Here is a 17,747-nt window from a genome sequence, read left to right on the forward strand (position 1 = left end):
GGGGTTTTCTTCCACTGTGACTGCCGCAAATACAGATTTGGTGCTGCACGCACAGTTAAAGGGCTCCACAGCGCTTTCTGCCAGTGTTGGTGCAGAGGTGGCCCATTTTCCCATCAATGTTTTTTGTAACCCTTTTTTTTATTTGAAAATCGATACTAAGAAGTGAAAGATCGATATTATATTGGGCAGCCGAATATCACGATATATCGCCAAAACGATTATTTCCCACACCCCTACTTAACAATAGTAGTTAGTTAATTGCAAAAACAGCATTTACAGTAAAGAAGACACAAAGGCATGAATCACCTCTGGTCTTAATGTAAATTATTATTGGGCCCTCAAAAAAACAAAGGTTTGTTAAACTGGTTTTGTTTCTGGATGCAGCCAGGTTTAGCAAACGGCACCACCATCTCTGATTCTCACCTGTCCTTCAGGTGCTTTGCCTTGACCTGAGTCATCTGTCCACTGGAAAAGTCAAAGACTTCTTCACTGAGCAGCTTCAGAATGACCATATTGTTCTGACAGAGGCTCTCACTGGTGCGGCTTGCACCTACAATGTCACTGATGAAGGTGGGCCAGTGTTTGGGCCACTCCTGCTTTAGGATCTGTGAAGAAAGTGTTGCATTTTATTAGACAAGGCTTACTTAAGGTTGTGTCATTGTAAAGATAAATAAAAGGGACACTTTATTCTGCTCAAATAGAAAACTTGAGAGGTTGGGGGTTTTGCTACTATATATGGTTATAAATGAAGATCTATGTGATGAACATGTACTTAAGGCCAATAAATATAGTTAATATTGTATCACCATCCTAAGAATGTGATATAATATGATGAAATAAAATATATTAAAGCTACAGTGTGTAATTTTCAGCGACATCTAACGTCCAGACTGCAGACCGCAGCAACATTAACATCTTCCCCCCACCGCTTCTCCCCCCCCCCAACAGTACGGCGAGCGTTACGGGACAAAATGTCTTCCACGACGTCCGCATCACCTACCTTCTCAAGTGATGAGGTTTGTTTACATAGATAATTTTACAGATAGTATTTCATTAGTCTGTGTGTTCAGTACCGTCTCAGTTCATCTCTCTCAACTTGCCGTAGTTACTTTCGAGTGTAATGGGCAATCTCGCAATCGCTAGTTTGTTGCCTCTGCGCTGCCGTAGTGCAAAGATGTCTGCCTCCATTGCTGCGAGACCCGCTCCTATGTAATTATAAATAACGAATTCTAAGGCAGCGCAAATATTAAGGTTAAGAGGCTGAGCTCGTAGATGATGATAAATAACATAGTTATGTATAATATATTACATTTCTGACTGTATATCCCTGTAATTATTACACACTGTAGCTTTAAAATAACTAGAATAACAAAGTTTAAGGGTCATTTTATTTCTTTATCTTGAAAAAGCTTGAAAAAGATCTTCACTAGAACCTGTAATTTTAAATATTTAAGCTGATAAAACAGTTTGTGATCTGATCTGTATCACTTTTCTGTCACCAAAACCCCAGAAAGTAGATGTAGTATAAATTAAGACCTATTTAGCAACTAACTAAAACAACTCAAATTTCGTGATAGTTGTCTTACACTGATAACAGGTAATCTTGTTCTTTCTTAAAAATGTTGATAACATCTTTTATCAATTCTTTGAACCTGTGTGACACATTCTCTCCAAAGCTGGATATATCACTGCTACACTAATATTTATACATTGAAAATGCCTTAAAAACAAACTGATTGACTTTTGCTTAGTAAGCAAATATTAGTAAGACACAGTAAGACTGTGAGGTAAAACATTAGTTTAAGAGGGTTTTTCTAAAGGCTGGTGTAACTACGAGTATGAAGATGTTTGATTCGGTCCAGCTCCATAATGGACATGCATGCTCTGCAATAGTACATATGAATTGTAAAGGAAACAGTGTTATGTGAAATAACTGTAAATTGGGATAGTGTAGATCTAAAACACGCTAGGAATTAAACAATATTGACCCTTTGAAAACTGTTAGATGTTTCTGCTGAAACTTACCTGAACTAGGATCATGTTCAGCTTTCCAATGTACACTTTCTCTTTCTTTAACAGAGAAAAAAAAAATGAAACAAAAACATTAACATTCCTTTAAGGCAATAGAAATGAACTTCAGCGTGTTAAGTTTGAACAAACAAAACTATTCGGAGGTTTGTCCAAATGTTTCTCGTTTATTCTCTGGACAAGGCTTATACATTAGTCATTTGCTTAAAAAAACAGGGTTAAAACATCCATGTTGTTTCTTTAGAAACGAAATGTTTAGCGGCTAATTTTAACCATGAACCTTAGCGATGATGACATTACAAGCTTCAGTTAAGTGAGTCATATTGGTTCTCTTTAGCTTTTATACCAACATTTTTACTAAAAAAAAAATTCCAATTCACTAACGAATGTGTTGACTCAATCAATTTTCTTATAATGTACTTTCCATGCAACCATTTGCAACAGAGTGTTTTATGAGGTTAAAAACAAAAAGGACAAATAATAAACCAGACATTAAAACGACCCATGAAAAAAATAAGAGACAACAATCAATTATTAAACCACCGGCAATCAGACAATAAAGAATATAAGAAAAGTACATTATAAAAATAGCCAAATTGACCTAAAAATCTTTATAGAAGGTCTATTCAGCATTATAAAGTGCCTACAAGAGTTTTATGATCATAACTTGAGTTTGATGTGCAATTCCAAACTTGTTTTCATTCCTGCTCTTCAGGAAGTTAAAAAGCATCAAACAGTAAAAAGCTTCCAGTTGGCATCATGAACGCCCTACTATTACTGTGCTATCTGAAAGATATCTGAGTCCTAATCTCTGCCAATCTCTTATTAAGAACTTATATCTTAGCTTTTTGATTAAAATGAATAAATAAATAAAAATGAAATAAATTTTAAAAGGGCTCACTTTAAAGTTAAGATCTCCAAAATCTTTAACTCTTTTTTACATCTAAACTTAAAAGGAAGATCAGAAAATGTTTTGCTATGTTCTTACATAAGAACAATCCCAACCTCTGGAGCCCAACATGGACCCTCCGTCAGACTCTATGTTCTCTATGTGCAACCAAGTGGTCAACCTTTCCTGTCTCTTTAGCGGATGTCTATCATCTCCAACCATAGCTGAAATATTCATAACTGGTGACTGTTCCAAGTTTTATCACTACTGTATTACATATGTGATTTATCATCAAAAAGTAGATTAATGTGCTGTGATCTAAACCATATTCCATTATAGCTCTCGCTGTTTGTATAGGATTGTTCTTCCTGGGCTGCTTTATTTTTAGCTCTGACTAGCTTCTCAATCTCCGTCAAAGCGCCCTACACCATTATGTGGTGACTACATTCCCCCGTGGGAATGGTGAGTGTAGAATTAAATGGTAGCTTTCTATATTTTCAGACGTAATGCAAATAGGTTCAAATTATGTCTATCCTGACCAGAGCACAATATTCCACATTTTGCAGCGAGGCTTGTTGAGAATCTGTTGATCTCCTTTCAGTTTAGTTAGTTGGTCTTTTCTTGTTAGATCTGCCGTGATGCTATATGTTTACCATATTTAGATCATGAATTAAACCAAGTTCCTGAATAAGTTTAAAGTAGGGCTGAAAGTTTTTGCCACAAACCTACATTGCAATTATTTTCAACCGATATTGCGATTGTGATTTTCCTTTGCAATAAGCACAACTGTGTCAATTTTTTACTCTAGGGTTTCAGTTTTTCCATGACCTTGAAAGTCTGCTTTTCCCAAATCCAGTGCTGCAGGCCTTTGCTGTAACAGTTGAATGAAAAGGTTCTTACTTCTACTATATTGCATTGACCTAGGTGCTAGCTTCAACTCCCTGTTCCCTTCTGTGCGACCCACTTCAATCATATTACAAACACCTAAGAGAGAAATTTAGTGTCTTACTCTTGACTCTTGTCTTACGCTTACTCTAAAATTGAGTGCCTCTGCGATTTGAAAATTGCATTTAGCTAAATTGCAATTATATCGCAAATGTAATTAATTTTCCAGCCCTAGTTTAAAGCTTGTGATATTGTCTCATAATCCAAATCTGCACAACTTCCTTTCCCAACCTGTCTGCTGTGCCCCTTGCTCTTGATTTTGTGCACTAATTTTCTGCAAAAATCCTCAGAGGGTTTTACAGAACAGTTGTGTATCTTCAGATAATCAATCACAATTTAATAATTAGGTGACTTCTGGGGGCAGTCAACTATACTACATTATGTACTGGGATATCAAAGCAAGGTAAGGTTTCATGCAAACTTATCAAGTATGTTAATAAATATCAGCTGTAAATCATCAATCCCTTTGATCACAGTTATGATCTACTCCTTGTTGATTCATCACACACAACGATACAGCATAGTAGTGGGGCCATACTAGGAAAATGTTTTTCTTTAAATACAAGAATAAAGTGATATTAAGAGCATAAAGTTGTAATATAACTAAAATTTAGACACGATATGAAAATTAGGTCTTAATATAATGTTAATAAAGTCATATTACGAAATTTAAGCAGTAACATTATGAGAATAAAAGTGTAACATCACAAGAATAATATATTACCAGACTTATGAGGTAATATTCTGATATGCAAACTCTCACGAGAAAGAGCAGTCTTCACCATTTTAGATAATTGACTCAGGCTAATGCTGCAGTTTGGTTTCACTGATCACATCATCTCATTTCTCAATAACGTCTGAAGATTTTTCTTCATATATTAGAACTATAAGCTCATATTATCCTGTAATATATTGTCTTTGTGTTTGTAATATAGCTTTATTCTCGAAATAATAATGAAGTTTAAGGCCCTAATACTTTTATGATAAACTACAAAGAAGTTTGTAGATTATATTTATTAAGGGCCCTATGTGTAGATAGGGAACTGGCAAACACCAAAAACATTTGTATTTCTAATAAGCCATTTCCTTCTTCAACAATGGATCTTTGTATCTAGGGTTTCACTTTGAACTTGAACTAATTTCTTAGAAAAACAACACTAACTTCTACAATAGAAAGTGAAGAGATATAAACATCAATTAGAGATTTACTTTAGGAGTTAACTTACCTCTACACTTGACGCATCAGAGGAAGTCTTAATAATGAGCCCAACAACATACTTTTTTATACCTGGCAAATACACAGAGGCATCAGAAGAAAAGTGTTAGCATTATCTCTAAGAACATTTATGCCAACATATCCTGACATGACGAGCTGCCTGAAGCAAATTACAAAAAAAACCTCAATCAGTCAATCTGCTGGCATCAAACTAGCTTAACTTTCCAACTTTTCCCAGATTAAGACTAAAAAGGTGTGGCCCTCCACTTTCACACTGATGAAAAGCCAATTGTAAACCACGAATGTGGACTGCAACTACCACTGAACTGCAACAGGGCAAAACGTTTATCAGTTCAGTGGAAGTTACATTTCCTTTGCATTCTTTTTCCTTTTTACAGAAAAGACTATCAATCTGAGCAGAGCATATTAAAACAAAAGGGAAGAAACACTAGTTTTAGCGCCCTCGCATTTGCTTCTCGACTGTGGCTGTACTGGAAATTATGTGCTGGGGTGTGGTGAGAGGAGCCGAAAACGAGGCAATACTCTGACACAAGGGGGAAAAGACATACTTGCCGGTCGCCCTGCACTGGGTTTGCCACTTGAACAAAATTCAGGCATCTACGGTCAGAAGCAGGTAAGTCTTAGGTCAATGGGAAAAATGAATTTTTAGTAAAATTATAGAAGAATGGAGGGAGGCAGAATCAATTGATTTCACATTGATTACCAATTTCGTTTCACTTTCATTTCTTTTTGTTTAAACAATAAAATTGAGGGCAATTATCAGTCATCTCCTATTCGAAGCTCTTACACATCTCAACTTGCCTAAAGCTGTATGTGCTTACAAAGCAAACTGATGGGAAATTAGGCAAAAATTAAAACCCGAGCATTTAACCATTTATGTGTTCATTAGCACATGAAATTACTCAACCAACACAACGCATAGACATGGCATCATCTAATGTTTTTCCTTTAAAAATAAAAAAATCTATTTAAACTACACACTAAGGCCTAAATGCTAATGAGTATTTAGATTTCTGATAAACTTGAGTGTATGAACAGTAGATCTTATTATAGGACACAGTGGAAGTAAATTTAAACTACCCATTCCTCACTCCCTAAAACACCAAAGGCACAAAGCAGCAGATCCAAGTTAACAGATTATTTTTCTCTACAAGCAGAAATAATTTTCAACAAAGTCTCAACTAATAAACAAAACACTACAAGCGAGGATTCTTTATTTCTATGTAATTACAATAGATGTTGTTATGTATCTAGTTCTTTCAAAAGATGCAAACAAAACAAAGTTTAAAATAAAATAAAAAATGCTGGAGTGTTTTAGTTGTTTTTCTCTCTTAGCTAGCCTCAAAATTAATGGCAAGCCAGTGGAGCAGAAACGGTCCAGCATGCTTAGTAGGGGAATACTCTTCAGCATGGCAACCACACGTCACAACATTTAAATCCACACTAACACTGAGTCACCAAGTACTGTTCTATCAACCACTAAATAAACTCTTACCTTCACATTGATTTCGGGGTAGTATCTTCCATCTTGTTTTGATAACTGTTTCCAGTATCTGAAGAGCATAGTACTGCAAAAAGAGAGCAGCGTCAGAAAAAAACAAAAACAAACCTTTATTTAGTCTTATGAACAAAAACTGTCCCCTTAATACAAACCAAAAACAATTCTTTGTGGCCTAGATTCTAAAATATTTGACAGATACACTTGATGCAGATTTTACACATTTCCATTTGACCAATGAAACTCTCTACACAGCATTAAGTTAAAACACTGCAGATGTCCTGCTGTTTCTTCTGGCATTGCACCAGTAAGCAAAAGGCAGCAAAAAGAAAATAAACCCCTCATGCCAACCTATTAAAGGAGCAGAGCAATGACTCCTCAAAGAGAGGTTAGTGTTTGTGTACAATGTTCCACAGAAAAGGCTGCAGAAAATCTCAGGTTGGGCATCAAGAACCTACTATAAATAAAATTGGACAATCACAGAATATCATCTCTAAATTGCCTTCTTTTAAAGTAAGTTCCTAATAAGTTCAAATACAAAACAGAAGTTAAAAACACAATAGCTGATGAGCAGATGACCTTAGTTTGATTTTAACTACATACAGCATAGTTATAAACTGACACCTCCAAAAAAATCTTAAATGCAAACTTTATCTATCAATACAGACAGCAGCATATTTCTTTGAATAAAAACTAATAAATATACACTTCAATCATTAGATAAGTACTCTTCTTCTAAGATAGAGCAGGGTGCATTTCTCTCTGTTGGATATCTGATATTAAGTTGGAGGAAGGTTAGGGCTGGATGATAATGAATAGCTGTATATATCATGATAAGATTTTTCTCAATAACAGTGACATGACTTTTAAACACATTTCCTGTATGTTGAAAATATTACAGTCTACAGGTGCTGGTCATAAAATTAGAATATCATGAAAAAGTAGATTGATTTCAGTAATTCCATTTAAAAAGTGAAACTTGTATATTATATTCATACATTACATACAAACTAATATATTTCAGATGTTTATTTTGTTTAATTTTGATGATTACAAATGACAACAAATGAAAATCTCAAATTCATCATATCAGAAAATTAGAATATTGTGAAAAGGTTCAAAATTGATGGCCCCTGGTGCCACACTCTAATCAGCTAATTAACTCAAACCACCTGCAAAAGCCTTTAAATGGTCTTTCAGTCTAGTTCTATAGGCTACACAATCATGGGGAAGACTGCTGACTTGACAGTTGTCCAAAAGACGACCATCAACACCTTGCACAAGGAGGGCAAGACACAAAAGGTCATCGCTAAAGAGGCTGGCTGTTCACAGAGCTCAGTGTCCAAGCACATTAATAGAGAGGCGAAGGGAAGGAAAAGATGTGGTCGAAAAAAGTGTACAAGCAAGAGAGATAACCGCACCCTGGAGAGGATTGTGAAACAAAACCCATTCAAAAATGTGGGGGAGATTCACAAAGAGTGGACTCCAGCTGGAGTGAGTGCTTCAAGAACCACCACACACAGACGTATGAAAGACATGGGTTTCTGCTGTCGCATTCCTTGTGTCAAGCCACTCTTGAACCACAGACAGCGTCAGAAGCGTCTAAAGAGAAACAGGACTGGACTGCTGGTGAGTGGTCCAAAGTCATGTTCTCTGATGAAAGTAAATTTTGCATTTCCTTTGGAAATCAAGGTCCCAGAGTCTGGAGGAAAAGAAGAGAGGCACTTCATCCACGTTGCTTGAAGTCCAGTGTAAAGTTTCCACAGTCAGTGATGGTTTGGGGTGCCATGTCATCTGCTGGTGTTGGTCCATTGTGTTTTCTGAGGTCCAGGGTCAACGCAGCCACATACCAGGAAGTTTTAGAGCACTTCATGCTTCCTGCAGCTGACCAACTTTTTGGAGATGCAGATTTCATTTTCCAACAGGACTTGGCACCTGCACACAGTGCCAAAGCTACCAGTACCTGGTTGAAGGACCATGGTATCCCTGTTCTTAATTGGCCAGCAAACTCTCCTGACCTTAACCCCATAGAAAATCTATGGGGTATTGTGAAGAAGAAGATGCAATACACCAGACCCAACAATTCAGAAGAGCTAAAAGCCACTATTAGAGCAACCTGGGCTATCATAACACCTGAGCAGTGCCACAGACTGATCGACTCCATGCCACGCCGCATTGCTGCAGTAATACAGGCCAAAGGAGGCCCAACTAAATACTGAGTGCTGTACATGCTCATACTTTTCATGTTCATACTTTTCAGTTGGCCAACATTTCTATAAATCCTTTGTTTTTATTGGTCTTCAGTAATATTCTAATTTTCTGATATGATGAATTTGGGATTTTCATTTGTTGTCATTTGTAATCATCAAAATTAAACAAAATAAACATCTGAAATATATGAGTTTGTATGTAATGTATGAATATAATATACAAGTTTCACTTTTTAAATGGAATTACTGAAATCAATCTACTTTTTCATGATATTCTAATTTTATGACCAGTACCTGTATGTTTACCGCTTTCGTCACTGACTGACGTTCAGGGCGCAGCTGATTGAATCCGAACAGTAAGAGCTAAACACATGGGCTACCTGAGTAACATAGATCGTAGAGCTGGAGCCTTTGGCTGAAGCTGTAGACTGTACCTAGCTGTGACCTTCACTGTGCTCAGGTTAAAAATAAAAAAAAATTTAAAAACAGGGTTTTGTTTTACTAAAGCTGAAACTGCAACATAAACCAAACATTTATTAATAAACAGAACTGTGGCATGAGTGAGAGAAGGGGGGGGGTTGGGACAAATGAGAGAGATGCCTGAGAAATATGAGGACAGAGAGATAATGACCTGGTTAATTATGCATTTTAAATCCAAATATAACTAGTTAGATCTCTTTTTTCCATTACTTTTAGTATTATTATTATTTCAAAAATGTTATATTGGAGGACGTTCATAGACATGTAAAAAATGTAAAAAGTTTATTATGGCATCTGTTAAGGTCATTCTTAGCAGTTTTTTTTTTTTAGACTTCCATATTGTTTATATTGATATGGAAGAACATTGTGATATCAATATTAACATTGTGGTTTTGGTCATATCATCTAGCCTCTTAGCATGGTCAAAAAAAAAAACAACAAAAAACAATACTTTCAATGAGGCCAAGGTTGGGACTTAAGGAATGCAATTCTTGTAGTGTATTGTAGCTTTATCCATTCCAAAACCAGATTTGACAAGCCTTCGCAATTGCTGTCATGCTGGAACAAACTTTTGTTCCCAATTCTAAACCATCTAGCTTTCGATTTGAGGTCAAGTTGAACAAGACCTACATTCTTTCTTCATTTGGTCCAGCTTTTCTACACACAAGGCCAATGGCAAAAAAAAAAGGCCAGGAGCTTGATGCCATCACCATCATACATGACAGTTGGCGCAGTGTCATTAGGCTTTAGAGCTTCACTTAAGTCTCCACATACTTGTCATTATAGGAAAATAACAGGGCCATCTTTCCTAGTCGTCACATTCTCAGCCCATAATTATGTAAAACTGTCTTTTCTGTGACCAGTAACAATGGTTTTCCAACCATGTCCAGCTCATGGTCATCTTGAGCCTTCATGGTGCCAAAGTTGTGTAAAAACACAATTTCTTGTTCCTAGGAGTATCACCAAGTTTGCAAAGTTCTTGACAAAACTCTCGGTGCACAAGGGCCGGATGGAAATTTTGGGCCTAAATGCACACTTAGTCACAATATTATTAATTATCATATATTTAGCTCAACAGGTGCATTCCACTCCCCGATAAACAGTTTTTACTGCAGGCCTTGGGGACTGATAGTGCACTTGTTTAGAAGAAATCTTTTTCTCACCATTTATCTCATAAGTATGTTATATTAACATTTCTTCTTCTGCTCATAATTGGACTCTTTGTATGACTTACAATCCATTTGTTCCCCACTACTCTGTTTTGGATTATTGTCTCCACCAGTAAGCACAGCCAACGCAATCACAGAAACAGACGCAGAAGTTGGAGGGCTGCAAACTGCCCAGGACCCAATTTAGCAGGTGCAGATCAGCGGAAGTAAGCATTAGACTTTTCTATTGCTGTGAATGTTGGTCAACCTGAGAAGGGTGACAGTTTGCAACAAGTCTGTTGTTCATCACAACAAACGCTTTTCATAGGTTAAAAAATTTCACATGGGATATCAGCATGTTCACTGTATCACCGAATCATATAGGGGCAGATACTTTGATTCACAAAACCATTATCTCAAAGTTGGTTTTGGTAACCTTAGGAGAATACTTTAAAACTTTTTCCTTTTTATTGGGTAGTTATCTATTCAATTATTTATGTATGCAACAGCAAAGTATTTTTTCCCCAATCAATGACCATGTAAAGCATCCATTACAAATCCAAAGTAAAGTCCTGTTTTACATATAACGATAACGGAAACAGAAATCAGCCTGGTTTGGCCGCTCATAACAAAATGTGATTTAAGGGAGGGTCTCTTGGCATTAAAAAACTACCAAACAAAATGGGACAGACCAAACAACAACTGGTTTCAGACTCAAACCATGATGAACAGGTGTTTGACCACACAGAGGTTACATGCCTGCAACATTTTGCAAGAATATTTACATCTTTCACATCTGTGATCACCACATTTTCCAAGCAAGAAAAACATTGCATATTATATTAATATGGGTGACAGTCTAATCAGTGCAAAGTTTTTGATACCCAATCCAAGATTAGGCCTTAAAATAAAAACATTCTCACAGGTTAACATGTTATCCTTTATAACCCAACCAACTTCTCTTTATCTGGTGCATCATGAGGAACAGCGAGACAAACCACAGTTTAAGTTTTCTGAAGAATAGTTTAATAAAACATTTTAGTTCCTTTAGTAGACTGTTTCAACGGTAGGGATCACCGGTTCAAGAGAATGTGGAATTAAGAGGAGAAAAAAATGAGCGAATCACACATAGAACAGGTTGTTATTGAAGCAGGATTACCAAAGTGCTACAGACAATAGATGCTAAGAGATTAAAGGTGAAATCTCCTTAGAGGCGCAGTGATATGCTCATAGACGTCAACTGAGTCAACTTTGTCAGAACACATTGATTGATGCAATTAATTTCACCTTCAAACTCTAAGTGCAAAAAACAGCACAAAATATAAGGAGGGACATTGCTATATCCTTTGTAACAAGTAAACGCAAGAAAGAAGGATATAAGGAAAGATGAGCACGAAAGAAGAGACTCTAGTCGGGAATGGAGCCATGATCCCCACTGCTGAAATTAAATCATTTAAATTGTCTCAGTGCAATGATCCTACTGTTTGCAGCCTGCACTACCCCTTCGTCCAGTGAAACAGATGCAGGGATAAAAATGAACAGAATTTAATCAAAAGCAATTTAAAAAAAAGGTAGACCTTTTGGAGGCCTGCCGTCAAAGCCTAGCTGTGTCAAGATGCACGGGATGACACACCCTTTTTCTTCCTATTACAAGCCATAAACATAATGGAACATTGAGATTAATATCAAAGTCACAATCTGAACGCAATACATTTATATATATCACAATACCTGTATTTGTAGACCAAACACCGAATTTTGTAAGTGCTTAGCAGTTAAGCACTATTTAAATAAACAAATCAAGATAATTTAATGTGTTGAAACTTGGCTTTTTTCCCCCTCTAGAGCATCTACTCATGTGGTAGATAACAGATTTAACCATAGAAAAGTACTATAGATATAGGTCAGACATTACTGATTTATTGTCAGGCATTATAGGAAATCTAAAAGGTTTACACACAATGAATATTCACAATTACTTTAAGGAAGTTGTAGTTAAATCCCTTCAAAGTTACAAAAATCTTCATATATCTTGATCCAGCTCAAAAACTGCAGGGCAGTCAGGGCTGGGATACTGTACTGGTTTACTGAGCGCTGTCCATTGTCTTATCTATAATCATTAGTAATGCACGGTAGAATACAATATCTTAATAGGATTTTATTTTTTTTACTCTCACCTATGCACGGGGTGAAAAACAAAAATAATCTTCATATCAATGAGAGTATTAAAAAAAGGAAAAAATATTTAGAGTCCAATTTTGCCAGATTTGTGTATATATATGTTTAGCTGTTACTTTATTCAACTTGAATATTTTGTTTGAGTGGTTCAGGTCCATTTGGTCTATTTGAGTAACTGCAATTCAGGGTATGGTCACGATATTCCAGCAGGGTGTGTACGGTATATCACTTTGTCATCATATGATTAAGAGCTTGTGATGTGTGTTCTGTTGAAATAAGACATCTTCCTAAAAGCAAATTTTATTGGAGTTTTTTTCTTTTTTTCTCCAATTTCACTTTATGGTTAAGGTTTGCTTACTTTGGTGTTCATGTTTTGTGAGAACTCCAGGATGGTGTCCACTCGTGTCCATGCATCTGGATGCTCTTTTAAGTGTGTCAACACTTCCTGTGCCATTCTTTGCTGTGATAACAAAAGAACAACAAAAGGGCACTTTAGGATTCATACAAAAAAAAAAAAACGGGATTTCAAAAAAAGCACAGAAAGAGGGTGTAGAATGCTGATTATTCTATGTCAGGATGGGGTCAATAAAAGTCATGAGAAGCCACTGACATACCTGAGGCCCCACACCATGATAGAGGCAGTTCACCACATTATCCAGCAGGTTGATATCCAATTTCTGGTTGAAGTCCAGCAGCTGTTGTGCTGCATGGTCGGCTAACATTGTCATAACTGCTGGCATAGAGTTCTGTAACAAGGACAGCACAGGGAGGGGTCATGAATGCAAAGAGCTCACTCACTGGACAAAGTCATGTGAACTGTGCATTTGGAAAGGAGTCCAAACAGCTAACCGTGTCACAAATATAATTCAGGCCCACCAGAGAGCTGTCATTTGGAGAAGTTAAACTCATGGTGTCATATGGCTGATGATGTTTTCAGTGAAAACAACAACAGGGAGTAAGTCTGTCAAATTTTTAAAACAGACAAAAGTCATGGACAGTGTCATTCAATATACTGATCCCATGTTCAAGTATTGTAAATAAACATTCAATTCAACCCATATTCTGAGTTAGACTAATAATAAATAGCACCAAAGGTGTAAAATCAACAGGTAAGAGGACGCTTTCTGGTTGCTACATCTGACTCTAGAAACGTTTAAAAAAAAGAAAGATCAGAACTGATTAGTAAAGTTGAGTAAACCACAGAAAGCTATAAATCATTGCTTTCCTCAAATTTGATTCCTTAGCAGGTTCATTGCAATTAAATAAGCTCACTATAACATAATGGAGACCAAAGTCACACATTATTGCGGCTGCAATGAGCCACGTGCTGGATATACAAAACGACGTCAAGATGTTTACATCTGCCTGTAACAAAAAGTTAAACCCCAAAACAGAATTCAGCTCAAATATAAAGAAAAACATAACTGGAGATATACACAAACCCTGACCTAGAGCTCAGCTAAAAGTTATTCTCATCATCTCTTTCAAGGCGAGTGTAAACAATGCACACAAGCTGCTATAATTAGCCTGCAAATGACGCTCCATTTGCAGCTAGTCGTTAGCGTGTTATACGAACTGGTCACATGAGGTCCTTTCACTGCTCACTACAACCACTCCCACCAAGGATGCCAGGACTGAGGACGCCCCTGCAAACACGTTACTATCTAACGGCATCATCACTTCAATGAAGTTGGCGTTCAATACTGCTACAACAGGAAGATCCGTTGCTCTTTACAGCCTGGATACAGATGGCAGACCTAACTGATGAGCACCTAGCAACATAAACTTAACCATCATCTCAGATCACGCACAAGGGTGATGCTGCTCCATTCAGTGGGAGAGGCAAGGGTTTAACCAGAAAGCACATGGTTACTCATTCATGTGCTGTTCTGCACATATTGTTACAATATATCTACCTGAGAAAAAAGTTACAGCACTTTGTTTTTAATTTGACAGCTAACATTAGCTTAAACTAATACTGTGGCGAACGATAGCTAGCGGTCAGTCAATGGCTGCTGGGTTATCCACCGATGCTTGATAGTGTCACCCAAATTTACTTGGTTTTCAAAAACACTTATGACAGTAAATGTAGCTTTTTAAATAGAAAATACACGTTTCCCTACTAAATAAATGCATCATAATACTAAAAAGATTTGCACTTAACCCTGGTTACCTACCTAAAAGTCCACGGCTCTGACTCAAAAGAGCGGCGTTTGCCAAAAGAAGCTACAAGGTTAACAGTGAAGGACTTCACTGTTAATTTGAAAAGATTTCCTATTATTGCTGCTGTTTCAGCGTTGACTATCCCCCAGCTCAAGCAGCAAATGATGCCTTGCTGCTAAGAATATTGGATTCCCAAAACTACAGTTACGGAAAACCGAGAAAGCTTCCTTTCCGATACATTTTACGAAAAAATAAAAGTAAAACCTTGATTCACTTATTAATTCGTTACTCTAGTGATTTTTCCAGCGGGGCGGTATAAAGGTTGTGGTGCCTGCGCCTCCTCTCCTCTCTCAAGCAACTAACTCACAACCGGTTGAAACCGGTTCAGACTGGGAGATTCCATCTCGGTTTAGTTTTCAGCCGATGGCGCCGCGTAAAAGTTTGGACCAATGTTCCGCCCACAACGTGCGTTGATTGGTCAATACTATTACGGAGACACCCTTCGCGGACTCCTATTGGCCCAATGAGTTGTCATTCTATTTCAATTCGCTCAAGCGCCCACGCGACTTCTCCGCCCGGAGAGAAAAAGAGGGCAGACTCCCTTGCAGAGTGGACTTCTGCACGATTCAGTGCCTTTAAATGACATATTCGTCTTAAATCTGTGATTTTACTTAGTTCCGCTAATATTAAGTTAGCAAAATATATCAAAACACATACAGGCTTTACTCTATAAACAAAACAAAGCCACTTTAGCTATTATAACTGCCAAGAGTGAATCTTCTACTACTTTTTAAGGCGACATACCCTTCAATGACAGCAACTGTCACATAAGGAAACATTAGAGGGGCTGAATGATATGATGAACCGCAAGCGCCATTCATTTGCGTGTTGCTTGTAAGCTGGTAATTTTCCACCAGCCACGAGTGGGAGTGGTTACGCGATCATGAACGGCACCAGGGTTAGAAAGCGACCTCAAGGAGATTTTGTCCCTCTTAAATGAGTGACAGACCTGCAGAGATGGAGGTTGCAGCACATGTTACAGCAAGGACGTGTTGCGACACTCTGTGCATCCTACTGTAAATCAGTATATTTTAATGCATAGAGAGGATGCAAACATGACAGCGTGTTTTTTTTCATCCTCATGCGCTGTCGTCACGTGGTGCCGCGCGGTTCTTGATGGAAAAATACTGGGATTTAGTGTGTAGGGGAGCGTGTACACAACCCAGCAGTCACTTGGAAAGGATTTTTTTTTTTCAAAATGTCATTTACCCAGCAACACTCTCTATGCCTGATTGTTGTCATTTGCATTTCATTTTATCCAAATATGTGCAATGTATTATAATAGACTACATATGTGTTGATCTCTAGCCAAAAATAGAAAAAAAGGTGTAGTCATATACTCAAATACAAGTTTTTTGATATGGACATAAAAAATAAAGGCACTAACATCTATAGGAGTCAAAGATGAGCTGTAAATGTATTGATCATGTTCTTAAAATGAAACATATAAATGAAAATATCCGAATCACTAGCAATAAAAAGAATATTTAATTAAAATCTAATTGCTAAGAAAGCTGGCAGTTCACAAAGGGGTAGATTTATGTAAATTAACAGAAAGTTGAGTGGAGGGAAAAACTCCAGGGGATAGGGTTTTGCTGTTTTAAGATTTTTACGAGACACTATTGGGACTGCAGTAAATGTTTAATAAGCAACCTCCCACACATGTACTGACAACGTGGGCTGCAACTGTTGCATTATGTTGATGAGTTTTAAAGGGATTCTGATTTTATCCTGATGGAGTATTGTTTACCAAAGATTTGATATGCACACTGACCAGGAAGACGGAAGACACACAAAAAGTGCTACTTGTTCACGCTGTGTAGAGTGCAAGCATATTAATGGAAATTAAGCTGAAGAAACGAAATTGGTTTAAAAAGGATGTAAAAAATAAATAAGAAACTGCTTCCTTGAAGGAATTGTAAAGCAAACTCCATTCGGCATTTTGGAGGAGATTCACAACGTGTGGACAGTGACTAGAGTCTGGGCTTTAAGAGCTACCACAGAGACTTGTCAATGACTTATGCTGCAGCCAATGTATTACCTGTGTCTAGATATTCCTGAAAAAGAGAAACATCTTAAGTGTCTGAACTGGGTCTGCAGTGGAAGCTGTCCATGCTGCCAAAAGTACAAATACCTGCACAAATGACCTTGGATCGCTGTGACTGATAAAACAGCAAACTTCCTGACCTAAAACCTTACAGAGATTCTTTAGAGTATGGTCAAAATGAAGATGACTTCAAGGCTTCTCCTAAAGCAACCTTGGCTTCCATAACACCTCTGCAGCCAGAGGCTCATGTCCTCCATGCCACACCTCATTAATGCAGTAATTCATGCAAGAGGAAACCAAACAGGGTACTAAGTGCATAAGCTGTACAGTACATCCACTTACTTTTTAAGCTTTTTTTTTTTTTTACGAATCTATGCCAAAATAGGTGCTGTAGTTTTTCTGAGAAACAGACTTTAGGATTTTTTATGAGTTTAAGCTACAATAATCAAAAAGAACAGCAGTGAATGTTTAAAGAGATCAACCTTTTTATTTGACATAGACCTGGTTGTGACATATGTTTGGATATAAAGTCAATGTCCATCCCTCACTAATGTATATTTGTCTTTAATGAACAATAATGAAAACTGCAAACTTTTATATGATAATATTACCTTTTGACTGTGTTTAAAAGGTGTTTTGAGTGAATTAGAACTTTTTGCAATCATGATAAAGACAAATATATTCAAGACCTGCAGAACACACAATGCAGGGGATGACTGAAAACACTTTTTATAGCACATAAAACATGATATATGCTTCAAAACTACACTTTCATTTAAAATTAACCAGTAAAGAAATGTGATAGGGTATAGTGAAATAGAAAATCTCAATACTTTATAAACAACAGCTTTAAAAGGCATGGTC

General features: G+C 37.0%; 1 protein-coding gene across 3 annotated transcripts in view; it reads right to left on the reverse strand.

The window, feature by feature from the left end:
- The window catches only part of xpo1b (exportin 1 (CRM1 homolog, yeast) b), a 29,170-nt gene extending 13,994 nt beyond the window's left edge, over positions 1-15,176 (reverse strand). Inside the window, exons 1-7 of one of the 3 annotated variants that reach the window (XM_038299466.1) lie at positions 13,228-13,265; positions 12,972-13,073; positions 6,595-6,667; positions 5,648-5,696; positions 5,089-5,150; positions 2,026-2,070; positions 424-605 (exon numbers count right to left, since the gene is read on the reverse strand). In XM_038299466.1, the coding sequence (XP_038155394.1) occupies positions 424-605; positions 2,026-2,070; positions 5,089-5,150; positions 5,648-5,696; positions 6,595-6,663 (407 nt within the window). In that variant the 5' untranslated portion in view covers positions 6,664-6,667; positions 12,972-13,073; positions 13,228-13,265. Of the gene's footprint in view, positions 1-423; positions 606-2,025; positions 2,071-5,088; positions 5,151-5,647; positions 5,697-6,594; positions 6,668-12,971; positions 13,074-13,227; positions 13,360-14,790 lie in introns of those variants that run through there. The other 2 variants (XM_038299463.1, XM_038299464.1) reach the window with 2 other exon arrangements.
- Between the last annotated feature and the right edge of the window lie 2,571 nt (positions 15,177-17,747).

The sequence above is a fragment of the Cyprinodon tularosa genome, unplaced genomic scaffold, assembly GCF_016077235.1.
Source record: "Cyprinodon tularosa strain WSP-4 unplaced genomic scaffold, ASM1607723v1 ctg43, whole genome shotgun sequence".
Classification (NCBI taxonomy): Eukaryota; Metazoa; Chordata; class Actinopteri; order Cyprinodontiformes; family Cyprinodontidae; genus Cyprinodon; species Cyprinodon tularosa.